Source organism: Lepidochelys olivacea (genome assembly GCF_965140295.1).
Source record: "Lepidochelys olivacea isolate rLepOli2 genome assembly, chromosome: 3".
Classification (NCBI taxonomy): domain Eukaryota; kingdom Metazoa; phylum Chordata; order Testudines; family Cheloniidae; genus Lepidochelys; species Lepidochelys olivacea.
The window spans coordinates 130,995,028-131,011,435 of record NC_140413.1 but is presented as its reverse complement, the minus strand read 5'-3'; the positions used below and the strand labels follow the sequence as shown (position 1 = coordinate 131,011,435).

Below are 16,408 nucleotides of genomic sequence, written 5' to 3'. Positions count from 1 at the left end.
TTCAACATAACTTTCCCTCATTTTGATATCCTACTCAATGCTGAAGATTCCTGGACCTATGGGCAGTTCCCATCCTTGTCCTGTCCCATGGAGTACATAGCAGGAAGGAGACTCCCTTGTGCCACTTAGTCTGTGAAGAAGCTCTGGAGTTCCTTCTGGTTCTGCTGTTATATGAAGGAGGATTGGGGCATTGGCGGCCTCCTTGCAGAGGTTATCTCACGTGACCTTTGATCAGGGATAGGGAGTGGTGAAAGGAACCTAACTGGTGAGAGCCCATAATTAGGTAACTTTCTATCAGGAGTTGTGAGAGATTTTCATGCACAGTGGCGTTTCTCAAAGTTATTCAGCCAGCAAAGAAAATAGTTCCACACCCTGGCCATATCATTAGAGTAAGAAAGGGTTGGTTTGAGGGTGTTCACATGCTTGCTGTCTCTTCCTGGGTGCAGCAGGTTCACGTCACATGAACGAAATAGAGTTCTCTCTTAACTCCTGTTTGTGGTTCCTGAGATAGTATACCAGAGGGCGCATGCCAAGCAGCTGGAACTCCTAAAAAGGCCAAACAGGGTTTTTCTGTTTGCTCTCAGGGCGTTCCTTTCTATTGTTGTTTCAGGTGGACAGGGAGGTCTCCCTGTCATTCAAACAGGTGCAAAAGAGGAGGTGCTTGGGCACATTTTTCACTTCCCCGCAGCACACAGGCTCTTTTTATTCTTTCTTGTAGAGAGCATCTTGTTTCTTTTCTCTTCTGTTTGCTTGCTGGCATTTTTCTCTCCCCCCTTCCCTTGATCCTCCACCTCCCGTTTATCTCTGTGATCACTGGAGCTTTTGCTACTGCCCGTGGAGCAGAACAATGCCTTACACATACCGGGACGCGAGACTGCGGTCTCCCCCTCTACCTCAGAGTGCTCATGCCACACACTCCTCTGGCCAGACATATGAGGAGCTGAAGTGCCACTGCCAGCAGAAGGGGACCCTATTTGAGGACTGCGACTTCCCAGCCAATATCTCCTCTCTCTTCTACAGTGAGAAGCCCCCCATCCCCTTTGTATGGAAAAGGCCTGGGGTGAGTATGAGGTTGTTCTCACGTTTGCTATGCGTCATATCTCCAACTCTCCTGCCAAGAGTCAGATGACACTGGACTTCTTAATGATAAATCAAAACAAAAAGGAACATAAGAGGGGCAGAGCGCCATACGTGTATATGGAGCTTTATAGACACAAGGGGTGAAATCCTGGCCCTGTCGAAGGCAATGGGAGTTCTGCCTTTTCTCTCAGTGGGGCCATAGTCTCATAGATTTCACCCATAGTCTCTGCCCCAAAGAATTTCAGTATGAATCAGGATCTGCTCATGTGGAATAAGAGAGAATTTTGACATGGTCTGTGTGTGGAGAGAGATAGAAGTACACGTATAGATGGATAGATAAATACAGGTGTAAATCAGATCTCTTGTAGCTTTACATATAAGCAATATACATGTGCATGCTGTATGTCTTACTTATTTTTGGTCTGACCCTCCTCTGGTGGTTTTTACAGCAGTGTAACTCCATTGTATTCAATAGAATTATTCCTGGTTTGTGCCTGTGTAATCCAGAGTGAACTGAGTCCATGATTTTTAGTCAATTTGTAAGGGCCATATTTTCCATCCTCAGTAAGGGCTGTGGTAGTTCGTATCCACAGCAGATTGAATGTTGTTGAATTCAGCGGTGCTACTCACATGTTTAAAGTTAAGCACCTGCCTTAATCTTTGCAGAATCGGGCCTAATGTAAGACCAGCTGCATAAATGTGTAGCCAACGATTGAAGGGGCAGAAGAAAAATGATGGAAACCGTAATCAGATCATACCAGGCACAAACAATGTGTACAATGTGGTGGTTTTGAAACATTTTTTTTAAATGACATTTAAAAATTCCATATCAAACCATAACTCCTGTAACCCCTTCTCATCTCCTCTACCCTGTCAGAAAACCTGACTTATTCACTTTAGAATTTTGCATTTAGTTAGTTTTGTTCTTTGGTGCCCCTTTCTGTAGTCTGTATAGTAGCATGCTGAGTAGTAGTCCATATAGACTACCTCCAACAAGCCTGCTGCCTAGCATTATTCCTAGACAAACGCTATGTTAAGACAGAGCTAAGGTTGAGAGTACATATGAATCATTTAGAGTAAAAGACATTCCGGGTACATTATAATGATCCCAAAACCTACTGTTATAAACTAGGTTTCAGAGTAGCAGCCGTGTTAGTCTGTATCTGCAAAAAGAAAAGGTGCCTAAGGTGCCACAAGTCCTCCTTTTCTTTCTGTTATAAAACTAGGAAATCCACAGTTAAGGTTAAATTTAAAAGAAATTCAAACATATTAAGGTCTGGAAATGCAGATGGGCCACTCAGGCAACCTTAGCTGTGCCCTGTCTGCCATACACTTTTCAGTCAGTAAAAACTGGCTGAAATCTGGTGCACAGGTTACATTTGAAATATTTGTTAAGGATTAATGCTCATCTTTTCCTGCCATACTTCACAACTGAAAGTTTCTCCTTCAACAGGAACTTTAACTCAGCCCAGTAATGACACCTTGAAGGGGGAAGAGAATGGAAAAATAAAAACAAACTTGTCTTTAAAAATTGATTTTAATCCAAGCTGCGGCCACAGACCATAAAATGCCTTGATCCTAATCATACAGGTGTGGCATGGCGTCACTGCAGTGCAGAGTTAAGACTTCTGTCTTTCAGCTAGGAAGAAAAATGGAGGGAAATTATCACTGATAAAAAAAATAGTCAAGTGTAGCCTTTGCACAAGATTTTAGTGAGCTTTAATTAAAGAGCCTGTGTTACTCTGTTACTGAGATTTTAAGGGCAAAGCAAGGGTCTGCCAGCGGGTGCTATATTTCTCAAAAGATCCATTCTTAGTTAATTATAGTTCCTAAACTAATTAACAGATTTACTGGTAAAGTCTCAGAAAATTCATTTTGTATCCAAAGTGTATGTGCTGTAATTATGGGAAGGATGCTCTCTAGTTTTCATACAAAACAAAGAGGCTGAATCCCCGCTTTAAGGGAAAAATTCAAATTTAACTATGGAATTGCTACAGACACTTCTCACATCAGGTCCTACTCCCCAGGCTGCCTAACCCACATGGGACTGAGGTCGCCCAGGTGCTGTCTCTACTGCTGTCCCAGGGACAGGGTGGCTTCCTGCAGGTGCTAGGTGTGAGATGGCATAAAGTCCATTGACTACATCCAATTGTGGAACATATATTCTGAAGATAAGCTATAAATTTGAAGGTGTGGTCATAGTGAAATGATGTGGTTGTGTGATTCTTACATACTGTATCTGGTACCAACTGCAAATATTTGCAAAAGTCCTGTTTACCTTTCCCTCTGAAACACACAGTGACTATCAAGTAGTCAATAATGTTTTTTTTCTACCAGGGGTCCATTAGTATCATAATTGTTCCAAGTCATTATTTGGAGCAATGGAGAGTGGTCTGTCTTCAGCGTCTCTTCCAGATCCAGCTGTCACTAGTTTTTGCAAGCTGAATTTGGAAGAATTTCAAGCCAAATAAGTGACTTGACATGGGATGTGCCTTTAGGCTGTGATTTCTGCTGTGTGTGCGTGTGAGCAGTGTAGCAAGAAAAGCAGCTAACAGGAGGAGATAAGAAGGTATAAGTTACAGCAGCCCATACCCTACTTTGAGTTTCACCTTCTTCTGGCTCTTCAGCATGTAAATCAAGCCAGTTTAGTCTCCCTTTCATATCAGTAAGTGGGAATAACGGAGGCTAAGTGTCACGGAGTTTTGTGTATGCAGTGTAATTGTAGCTGTGTTGGTCCCAGGATATTAGAGAGACAAGGTGGGTGAGGTAATAATATATTTTATTGGACCAACGTAAAAGTTGGTCCAATAAAAGATATTCCCACACCCATCTTGTCTCTCTCTGTTTGTGTAAGGGAGACTGACTAATGCTGTCTCTCTCATCTGCCAAATTGACCTGGCATTTTTAAAACTTGAAGAAATAATCATCTGTGGAATTTAAAAAAACCTCAAATATTATTAGAAGTCAGATAATAAACCCTCTATATAGTAGTTTGTGTAAAGAATATTAAAATAAATGGAGTAACTGCATTGCCAGCTCTCAGATTTGCACCCAAAAATAGCTTTATCTCCTTTATTCAGTATAAGAAGGACTTTCTAATTTGTCAAAGGTGTGTGTGTGTGTGTACACAGTATAGGCCAGCTGGTGTACATTCGCATAACCTCACTGAAGTCAATAGAGCCCTGCTGATTTACAAAGGCTGAGGATATGGACCTATATGCCAAATCCCAACTGCTGTAAAATAATAAAAGCTATTTAGCAATACTGTCCTGCTTTCTCTTTCTTATTGGAAAAGAAAACCTTTAAAACTGTATCTTCCAACAGATACTTTTTTATTAATGTTGGAGAACATGTGACCCCTTCCTCATTATTTTCCTCTTGGCATGATCCACCTCTCTTTTCTCTATACCCTGATGTATTATTTAGATTGTTAGTGGCTAGCCCAGCATAAATATCACATGTTCTGTAATAGTCAGTGCCTAGGAATGTCACAGGCATTTAAATTACGGAATGAAAAAAACTAAAGAATTTTTTCCCCATCGCTTGCCAATGCAAATGAATTTGCGGTCTAGAAATGGACTTGAATCAAAACTCTCCTGATCTGAACAACCCCCACCAACCTCCAGAACTGGAGCTGAATGTTGCAGTCAGTTTGGGGGCAGAGGTGAAATGTAAGATCATGAAAGTGAGATTTCTTTACACCAGTTCAGACTCTCTCACACCGGCTTACACACACACTCTCAATATGGAAGGGAGACCAAGTTATTGTAATTTACCCTCTCTTGAGCCAGAAGAAACTATAAATTAAAGTAGTGTTTGGACTACTGTGAGTATCACCTTCTTTCATCTCTTTGGTATGTAAGTTACATCTACTTAGGGAATGTCTACATGGGGAAAAGTGACCTGAATAGTTATTGCAGAACAATCCATTCCACAACAGCTATTCCAGTCAGTTTCCCCAGGTATGTATCATATTCTGTAGTGTAATATAATGTCAATTCCCAGATTTTGGAGGAGTGTTGGTGTTGGAATGAAATCATATTATACATAGTAAGGCATTGCCATGCACCTGTATCTGCATTCCATTAGTAAGAAACATGAAGGTGTGTCTTGAAAGTGCATTCCATGTTTAGTTTGTAAATAGCCTTTTGTTCAATAATTATTGAATATGCAGTCAGGCACATAGCCAAATCAGCAAATTTGCCATGGAGAGCTGTAACATTCTCCTTCCTGTATCATGGAATACTATTGCACCCAACAGTGGAATTCCCCTCTGTGGAGGACAGGGGGGGTTGCGCAAACTCTGCTGATGGGAATCTCTGAAAGTCATTCCATCAGTGGATTGCCTGCCTGCCCTGGTCATTGTCCCTGTTTCACCCAATACCTCCCACTTTGGGGGTTGAGTTGGGCTCCTTATGACCTCCCATCTCCCCTTTGTAAATGCAGCTGCCACTACTTTGAACCACTGCAACTCGCCTCTCACCTAGCCCTTGCACCACCATTCATACTGGATTAAAATGACAGGGATCAGGGCCTTCCTTCAAGGTGACTCCTGGATACTGCGTAGTAACAACACACTCACAATTCTAACAATGTAATATGGTAGGGCTGTATATAAGCAGAACAAGAGCACCTGTAAAGTCACATTCCCAAAGTGTGGAGACTGCTATGCAAAATCACAAGGAGAAGTGATTTTAAAATTTAGTGCTCCTGAAAGGTGTAGGCTTGGTAGCCCTGGAAACTGAAATCTGTTAAAGCAGACAAGGGCCGCCCATGGTTCAGATTTCATGCCCATTCATTCCTTGGGACCTGATTCTCCTCTGGGTTACATTGTCATAAGGGACATTCAGGAACATTACCCCCGATTTACACTGTGGTAAGCAAAAGGAGAATTGAGGTCTACGTCTCTCACGAGAATGGCCACAAGGGTGCTAATTATGATACAGAGATAGTTCTCTAGGAGCTGCCCTGTGACCACTAGCTCATTTTACAGAGGCTACCAAACAATTATCAGACAGTAATATGGTTTGGTTACTATTAATCTAAGACAGATTCCCACTAGTGGCCTGGACTTGAAAGGCTCCTTATCTCATTACTACGACAAGTCATTTAGTCTGGTGGGAAGGGTATTTTATACAAGTAGGATATGAACTATCATTTGTAAAAATGAGCTGGGATACCTCAATACCATGCTATCATCCAGAGCTAGATGGTGTTGGTTACCAATGTCCTGGCCTCGGGAGGTTGTGCACAGAAAGAGTACGGTGGTAGATCTGTGCACCCGATACATAGGGAGTAAAGGTTATTGAGGGAGGTACACAAAGTTTTAGGGCGTTTGGGGACAGATTGAGTTAATCATCTCTCTCTTAAAATGTGAGTTTCTTAATCGCTTCAGACTTAAGCAGCATACTTAAGTTCCCTTTAAGCAGCAATTCTAATACAATGCCTATTATTAAAATAAAAATCCCCCTCACTTTTTCCTCCACGGTAATGTTGTTAGGACTATGAATGTTTTGTTTTTTTTTAAATCATTTAGTTACAGGTCGCATGTCAGGGTGTATTTAACAAGCAGGTGGGTCAGGTCATGACAAGTTCTGGTTTGACTTGCCAGTGTTTTCTGTAACTGTGACACATCAAACTCACTACTGCTTCTTGATGAAAGGCATGTGGCTTGAAGGAATGTGGGCAGGTCACTTGCCCTCTGCCACTTCCTTTGAATCCAGGAAACACTCTAAAGGTGCCATCCTCATCCCTACATGAGCATAAATTATGCTGATTTAATGTGTGACTTACAGCTCGGGCTAATGACTTTAATCGCCCGTGGACGTTTCTCATTTTTACCTGCTGTGCAGATGTTAATGTCTTTCTTCTCCTCCTCTGTAAGACTGTGCTCTTTTGGCATGTTTGTGTTTACTTCAATAGGAGCAGGATTGAGCCTTTTCGTTACAAAGATGCAGTATTATGCTCCATAAAGGCTGAAAAGTGTTGAATGCTTTCCAAGTGAGACTAAGCTCCCTCAGTTTTCAGTGATATCTAAAGGACCAGATCGCTGCTCTGCTCACTGCAGAAACAGGGCCTGGGGGGAAGGTGGCTTTAAACCACCTTTGTGCCTCACTGTATTCTTACCTGGGCACCCTGTGTAAATTAGAGCAGTCTCATGGTTGCTCTAGCTTGTACTCAGCCAGTATCAAGTCTCTTGGGGCTATTCCTCAGATGAAAATAGCTGCAGAACAGGGATAATCTGAACCCTTCCCCCAGCCATAACCCCAGCACACTCTATCACGGTGCTGCAAGGGGGATCTGGCACAGAGCCATTTTCTCTGGCTTTATGCCACTCAGCAAAACCCTTATTCTTGAGGCCAATTCTACCCTCCCTTTGCCACCAAACTAGCATAAAGAGACCAGGATGGAACAGAGAACTGGCTGCAATATGCTCAGCACATTGCAGGTGGGGCACTCAACATGGGTTGGGACATGCAGTCTGATCATTGAGAGGGTGGGTCGCTTTTTTAATCACTTGGCTGCTGCCTCCTGAATTGGGAACTTTGGTCAAAATGCACCTCCAGGGCTACCCCGTTTGCCAGGTCCACTACTAGGTCTTTAACAAGTCAGCATTCAAATGGATTCACAGGGATGCTGCTGTATGCAGCGGGGATTATCTGCAAAGGGGGTAACTCCAGAACTTGGCAATATTTCATGGCAGCAGGTCTGGGCGTAGCAAACTGGCTCATGTAGATAGCAAAGTGAAGGGCTTGCCACGTTATAGGGTTTTATGTGATGTTGACTACCCACTTTGACAAATACCCACTTTTTAAAATCATGAGTTGCTATAAAGCTTGTTCAATAGGCATGAGAAAACCAAACGGTGCTGCTGACCTTTATTTTCCTGTGGAGATTGTCCGTGTTTTATCCTGTGTGGAGTCAGGTACACTACATATGATCTTTACATATAGCTGCTGCTATAAATTGCTCTGAACATGCACCCTTATGTGTTGGTGTATTTTTAAACTTATTTAGATGTGTAGATATTTTTTAAAGCATCTCTCCCACTTCCTAGGTGCCTAGAACCAAAAATGTACACAGTATAATACATATACAACTTCAGCAATTTATCCCTATTCCCCACCCCAACATAACAAAATAATCACACACTGTAAATAATACCCCACCCTTGCTGAGCGTATTAATCCCCAGCCATCTGCCCCATGTACAAAAGCCTGGCAAAACAGATTCACTTTATAGTGTGCCCTGAAAGTCTAAAACTGCAGGCTGTTTAACTTACTAATTTTGGGATATTGCCAGATTTCATTGCCCGGACCTGGACCTGGACTTGGGCCTTGGTTAGCTATGAAGGAATCAGAATCTTTCAACACTACAGAATTATGACTATTAAATACACTAAAACAAATACAAACCAACTCATTTTCCTTCTAGGGAACTGCTGTGTTTGAAGGATTGCATTTGTTCCCCTGTTATTGTTTTTCTATTGAACTTCATCCTTCTGCAAAGGCATCAATAAAGCGGCTTCTTGCTCAACTGCTTAACTGAAATAGTGTGGCCCCACTTGTGACAGATATTGCAATTGTATGCAATATCTTTAGGGACCATACCGTATTCAGTTTATGGATCACTATTGGCCAGGGATCCTATGCAACTCCAGGGGGCAGGCTAATCACAGCTCCTCCAAGAACCAAAAACAGTTGAGGGGCGATTAAGGAACCATATAGGTTGTAAACACCTCCAGAGATATACTACTCCCAATGTGGGGGTGGAGGGGTTGCAGATACTGGTTGAAACTGGGTTTTCCAGAGACCACCAAATAAAAAAAGGGCTTTTGCTATAACGAGGCTGGGTTTCAACTGACTGAGGGCCTGCTTTCTGATCCAGCAAATGGACAGGACCTTCTGTCCAAGGGGACTCCTGGGTTGGAAGGACTTTGGCCTACCAGGGCCCCTAAGACTGATGGGTGGATCTCTGGTTAGCTTTTAGCATGTCTTGGTTCTTTTGTTGTTCATTATGTTTTCTCTGGAATCTTTTCAATTATTGTGCTTGCTTAGAAAGGGCAGTGCAGTAGCTTGTTACTGCTGGCAATACACTGTTCATAGCCCTCGGAAAGAAAGAAAAAAGCACAAGCACTGGCCATTAGGCAGATTGGGTGGCTGGGGACATCGCATGGCAAGGCAAGAGGCTGAGCAGTCTTAAAACCTCCAGTCACATGGCATGGGACAAGGGTCCCTGCCCAGAGATAGGTGACAGCTAGAGACCTGAGACCTAACTGGGCACTCCTAGTATGTGCCACAGAGGAGGGAGCCTTGAAACTGTTCTATCACTTATACAACCAGTTCAGCAACAGGATTTTAGGACAGATTGACTAACTGGATGCACAGGACTTAAACCATTTTGTTCAGTTGAATTCCATGAGACTTTATTGGCGTGACAAGCTATACAAATGTTGCCAAAACGTAAGATAAAGCAGACAACTTAGGTATGTGTCAAAGGCATGTACAACATCCCCAGGGTAGGGTTATGTACAGTGCTTAGGGTCTGATCCCCTGTGTCCATTTGCCTCAGGAAAGGTTTCATCAGGCAACAAGCAACCGAATTCTGGTACAACGTGAACCAGAATTCACTGAGCAAGGATCACTCTTGCTGGTGCAACCAGGGGGATATTTAATCAGAGGTGGCTGCCTCTTTTCCATTGGACTGTCCTTTGGGTGGAAGCAGCTTAAAATTCTTCCAGAGATCCACAGAAGCTGCTCCACTACCAACTACTGCTGTGACGTGCTGAATCAATGCACTTGGACCCTGTCTCCTCCTGAACCAGCACCAGCCACTTTTTGGACTGTGCTAGTCTCCTCCTTCCCCTGGTGGAAGGAAATTACGGACGGCTACTGTGTATCACCATATCATCACTTGGTGGATTTTCCATCTCAGGGACCCTGTGTCTGAGTGGAAGCTGGCACAGTCATAGGATGAATTTATCCCATAGTGTTCAGCCTGGAATAGAAACAGGACAGTTGGGTGATATTTATTGGCCACAGTAGGTGTAAATCATGCAGAAGCTGCGTTCCCCAGTGCTTCAGAATTATTTTCTTTCCCTAAGAACAGAGGAATTGCCATACTGCCTCAGACAAGGTCCATCTAGTCCAATATCCTGTGTCTGATGGTGACCAGTGCCATATGCTTCAGAGGAAAGTATAACACCCCTGCACTAGGCGCATCTCATCCCAATCTCTAGTAATTAGATATTGGCTTAAATCCTGAAACATGAGATTTAATATCCCTGCCACAATTTTGTATTGTCATTAATTATATTAACGCTAGACATTCTTGAGATCCATATAAATGTCCAATGATTTCATAAGTTCTTGGCATCAAAAACTTCAAGTTTAATGAATTCCAGGGGTGCTGGAACAATTTGTATAGTGAAGGTGCTGAAAGCCATTGAACCAAACTGTAAACCCTATATATGATGGAAACCACTTCAAGCCAGAGGGTGAGGGTGTATGTACCCTTAGTTCCAGCACCTAGGATGAGTTCCACAGTTTAATTACACATTATGTGAAAAAATATCCTTTTAATCAGTTTTGAATTTCCCACCTATTCATTTAATTGACTGTCCCCTTGTTCTTGTGTTATGTGGTAGGAGAACAGAGCTCCCAATCTACCTTGCCTAGCCCATTGATGATTATTGTATATTTTTATCATGTCCCCACTTATTCATCTCCTTTCTAAGGTAAACAGTCCCAATCTTATCAATCCCTCTTCACAAGAGACTATTTCCAGGCCTAGGATCATTCTCATTGCCCTTTTCTGAACCCCATTGATTTATATAACTGCATTCTAATATTCTCCATACTATTCGCACGCCACTCCTTATGCGACGTAACATCTTTGCTGCTTTTTTACCACAGCTGCATATTGAGCAGAGAGGTCTTAATTGAGCTAGCCATACTTATGCCCATGTCCCTTTCCTGAGTTGATCCAGTTAATTTAGAATGCTGTGAAGTGTTTTAGTGGTTTACATTATCCCCTCCAGTGTGCATTACTTTGCAGGGATTGACATTGAGTTTCATTTGCCATTGTGTTGAAATGCCTCAGAAGATGACATGGCGTCACTGAAAGGTGTTTATTCTTATGGTATTGAAACTGCTACTGCATAGAGATAGAGGGCTGAATTATGCTCTCACTTACACCCCCACAATCCAATTAACTTTTAGGAGCTTAGCATTGTACAGGTTTGGACCCCTAGCATAGGTGCTGGGGGGGCTACCGCACCCCTGGCTTGAAGTGGTTTCCATCATATTCAGGGTTTACAGTGGCTCTCGGCATCCCCACTATACAAATTGTTCCAGCACCCCTGACCCATTGTGATTTCTGTGGGATTGTGCAGGTATAACTTGACTACTGACTTAGGTACATCAAGGTAGTGTGCATCTGCAGCCCTCCTGATGACACGCAGTATTCCCTAGGTAGTCATGAGAGGCAGGGTGGCTTTCTAGAGAGAAACGGAGATAGGTCACAAAATGTATGAGAGAACATTTTGTCCATGTTATTTCTTTTCTTTCCCTAGGGCCTGATCCAAAGCCCAGTGAAGGCAATGAGAGGGTTTCCGTTGGCTTCAATGGGCTTTGGATCAGGCCTTCATTCTGTAACAATCAATTCTCCAGCTTATCTTTATTGCTCTGGAAGGCAAGCTAGATGTTTATACTATCATATTTTCTGTGTGTCCTTTATATTAAAAAAGTTTCTCTTTGTCACTGTAGTAGATCCCATTGTTATAGAATATTGAGGTGATTGCTTTCTGGTTGTCCTGAATGAATACTGGCTGGTTCCATTCACAGATGGGGACTAGCATCTGTCTTCATTCTTGAGGGAGACAAGAGAAGGTATTTGTAGCTACATGTATTCCAGCACAAAGGTGGAACTGCGGGGAGATCTCTTAGGTGTGCCAGGCAGTCTGTGAGGGTAGAAAAGGAGAGGGAGGCCTATCCATTGAAAGAAAGATGATCCAGGGGTAGGGCACTCGCCTGCCATTTTAAAGGAGTGGGTTCAGTCAGTGCTCACCACAGACTTCCTGTGCGATCTTGGGCAAACTTCTCTATGCCTCAGTTTTCCATCTGTAAAACAGGGATAAGAGTAGTTCCCTAGCTCACAGAGGTATTGCAAAGATAACTACATCAAAGACTGAGGCACTATAGTCAGAGAGCCATAGAAATACCTAAGATATTTCGATAAAAGGGGTACTTCAAGGACAAAGATCAATAAGGGCCCATCATTAAAGGCTAAGATTCTGTCATGAATATTTTTAATAAAAGTCATGGCCAGGTCATGGGCAATAAGGAAAAATTCACAGAATCCTGTGACCTCTCCCTGATTTTCACTAAAAATAACCACGACAAAATGGGTAGCCTGGGCAGCTGCGGTGGGTGGGAGCTCCAAGTTCCCCCTCCACTGGTGGTTCCAAGCAGCGGGGGGTCTCCCCTTCCTCCGTGGTGGCCAAGAGCTCTGGGGATCCTCCCTGCTGCCCGCCACAGCTGGGAGCTCTGTGGGTCCCTTTTGCCACCCATGGTGGGTGGGAGCAGCAGGGATCCCCCCGTGCTGCCGGAAGCCAGATCTCTCCTGCCACCCATGGTTCCCTCTTGCCGCCTGCGACAGGGGGGAGTGGCGGATTCCCCCTGCCACCCATGGTGGCCAGGAGCGGTGGCGACGGGGAGGTGTGGTGCTCCTCCCTGCCACCCGTGGTGGCTGGGAACTATGGGGGTACCCCACAGCTCCCTGCTGCCACAGGCGGCAGGGGACCTTGCAGCTCCTAGCCTGCACTGGCTGAAGTAATGGAGGTCTTTGGAAGTCACGGATTTTGTGACTTCCGTGACCTCTGTGACTAAATTGCAGCCTTACCCATCATACTCCAACGGCTCCATTCAACGAGCCACAAGTGCAGTAGAGAACCAGCGGCAAAAGTGATTGCTTTTTCTTGAAGTGACAACTTTAAGTTAGATTTCAAGGGGGGAAATCCCTGACAGATTCATTGTTTTACAAACCTAATTTTCTATCCAATGCAGAACATCATGTGAAATTTTTAATGGAACTTAAAATAATCCAAGAAATGCCAGTCAACATTGCTTTCCTTTCTACAAGTGTCTTATCGGCTCAGCCCCTCTCAACCTTTGGACGCTCAAGGGTGTGGAGTGTCACACTTGCTCCAGCTCCCACTTAAAACTGACATTACTTGGTAAGGCAAACAAAGGTTGGGATCAGCCTTTTTCTCTTTAAGGGAAGATGTTGTGGTTGCTAACCACTGCCTATGCTATAAATGCTCTGCAAGTGAACACAGGACTTCGCTCTCTCAGGGTTGTCAATCCAGTACCTTTCATCAGCACGACGTTAATTAGAAAACATGAGAACAAATGATCGTTTCATTGTGACACGCAATAATTAGCAACAAAGGCTCAACACAGTGTATCACAGTGTCTGTACTATTGTGTGGTAGCCAGTTCCTCAAGGCTTGCAGTAATGCATGTAGCATATTGGTGACAGGTTCATCCCCTAAATGATGCTATATTTTTCCAGGCATATTTTAAATGATTTTTTTCTCTTACTCTCTCAGGAAATTGTTAAAGACCCACAGTTTATAACTGGAGGAGCCACAAGAACTGACATTTGTCAAGGGGATCTTGGTGAGTGTTTTCCCTTTACAGAATTATTCCACACTTATCCAAGTGCTGTGGTGCAGAAGATTCTAGAAGGGGGTGGGGGAGGATGGTTAATATCGAATAGTAATTCCTAGCTCTTATGTAGCACTTCTGATCAGTGGATATCAAAGTCCTTCACAAAGGAGTTTAGTATCAATACCCCCATTCTACAGGTGGGGAAACTGAGCCACAGAGTAGGGAAGTGATTTTCCCAAGGTCACCTAGCAGCAGAGCTGTGTCTAGAGCCCAGTCAAGTGCTCTATCCAGTAGGCAAAACTGCCTCTCCAGTCTCTTGTTCCCTAAATTGGTGGAAGAAGTGAAACTCAGAAGTCACGTGTTCTCATTCTAACCCCATACCCATTTCTGGATGCCTCGATAAAGTATTGGTTGCTGTGGAGGCGCTCGCTCACTTTCTTCCCTCCAAATTAAAGAGAGAGAGCTGTGAAAAGCTAGGGAGAAGTTAGTGCTGCCAGCTGCCATCCCTCATGAAATTCACAGGCGAGTCCCAGGATTGCGTCCTGTAAGCGCATAATAGCATCTACAGCAATTTAGAGTGTCAAATACTTTTGGGGCAGTCTTAAAATCACGATGAAGCTATCCTCATGGCAGGGCACTGCACAGACACATACTGATGTTATGTGCCACCATATCAATGCAACACCACAGGCTGATGCCAATGTTGTGTTTGACATGATGATGCAATATTATGCACTGATGCAACTTGACTGGGCAGTAATGCCATGACATATCTACTTGGTCCTGCAAGATAAAATCTGGAAAGTGGTTACCCTCGGAGAAAGAGCAAATAAGAATACAAAAATTCATTTTAAAAAGATGAAGGTCATTAGTACAGGCACATGGTGTTATGTGACTAACTTCTAAATTGGTTTTAGCTTCTTGCTCACCCCACTCTAAACAATGGGGGTGCTTTGGATTGAATTGCACTACACTCAAAAAGTGTCACAGCTATAGAATGGTACAGAATTTCAGAGAATTCTATTTTTGGTATACAACACTATAAGATCATCCAAAAAACAAAGAAAGTTTGCAGTGGTGTTGTAGCTGTGTTGGTCAGAGACAAGGTGGGTGAATAAATCAAAGATATTACTTCACCCACCTTGTCTCTCCGAAGAAGGTTTATAATTTTCTATTGAATTCTATAGGTTTTAGAGTAATTTCTGTGCAGTCTTATTACATTTCCATAGAAACTTATTCATTTAATCCCAGTGGAATTCCACAGGACATTTCCATAAGGTGTACATTGCAAGTTGGATGGTTTCCTAATATTCTTCCAAAATGGCTTATAGGGATTTTTCAGACCTTTGTGCAGTTCCCGCCTCCTGTGAGACACTCATTACTCCTTCACTCTGTGCAAACAACACAGAGCTTGCAGCAGACCTGCTGGTTTGGAAAAAGTTCACATGACTCATTTTTGTTCTGTTTCATTTGTAAGCAGTTTCCCTTCCTGTGAGTCTCTAACACAAAGCCAAGTTCTTGCCCTCATCTTGAGGAAGAAAAACACACAAAAAAGGTCAAAGTCTGGTCCTGTTGAGGCCAATAGAAACTTTGTTCTTTATTTTAGTGAGATCAGGTCTTGGCTCAGATGCTATAAGACTTCCAAGGAAGCTGAGAATTGAATGGTTCCATGTGGCATCTTGCCTGGTTGGTGCCAGGTAGCCAGCCAGTCTTCTCCTGAAGTTTTAAGTTAAACAGGATATTGATGTGTTGCTGGGTGGTGGGCAACCAGCCATCATACTCCCAGCTTATAATAGGAAGTCATGTGAAATGTCACATGTAGAGTCAGCAAATGAAGCCCCATCACACCTTTTTTTCCCCCAATGGCAAAAAGTACTTCCCAGACTTTGTGAACTTTCACTATAATGAGCTAAAGTCTGCTTTACAGTAACATCAGTGGTAACCCAAATAACAACGGACTTCAGTGGAATTCATCTGGATTTACAATGAAATAGTAAATAAGAGCAAACCTAGCCCACTGCATGGAGGAAAACAGCTGACAGTAGTTGTGTTCATAGTCAGTTATGGCTGGTTTGTGTAGCATCTCACATTGCACAGGAAATAAGATACAAATAAATGAAATCAATGTGAGTTTACTCCACCCAATGAGAACTCTTAATACATAATTAAATGCAGAACCTGTAGTACATGTAGGGCAGGACTGTGATCTTTGTTACAGTGGCATAAATCCAGAATAATTCCATTGACTTCAGTTACACCAACATAACTGAAGTCAGAATCTTACCCATACAGTTTGAGACAAGGCTGCTGCAGTATCTTTGTCCTGTAGATTGTGTAGATGTTCACGATATATTATTGGTGATCTGTGTATTGGTCTTTTCAATTGGCAGGTGACTGCTGGCTATTGGCAGCTATAGCTTCTCTTACACTGAATGAAAAAACATTAGCCAGAGTTGTACCTCAAGATCAAAATTTTGGACCGGGTTATGCTGGAATATTTCACTTTCAGGTAAAACAGCATAAAATGCAAACACTTCTGGGGGCTGGGTAGCTAAATGCATTGGTCCATTTAGTGGCAGGGTTGTCTGTTTACTGTAGAATTGGATTTCATAGTGTTTAAGGCAAGAAGAGACCATTAAATCATCTAGTCCAGAGGT

General features: G+C 43.0%; 1 protein-coding gene across 1 annotated transcript in view; it reads left to right on the top strand.

The window, feature by feature from the left end:
- Positions 1-764: 764 nt before the first annotated feature.
- Positions 765-16,408, top strand: part of CAPN9 (calpain 9) — a 48,958-nt gene continuing 33,314 nt past the window's right edge. The window contains exons 1-3 of the mRNA XM_084625152.1: positions 765-1,060; positions 13,691-13,760; positions 16,142-16,260. Coding sequence (XP_084481278.1) covers positions 848-1,060; positions 13,691-13,760; positions 16,142-16,260 — 402 coding nt within the window. The 5' untranslated portion in view covers positions 765-847. The remainder of the gene's footprint in view (positions 1,061-13,690; positions 13,761-16,141; positions 16,261-16,408) is intronic.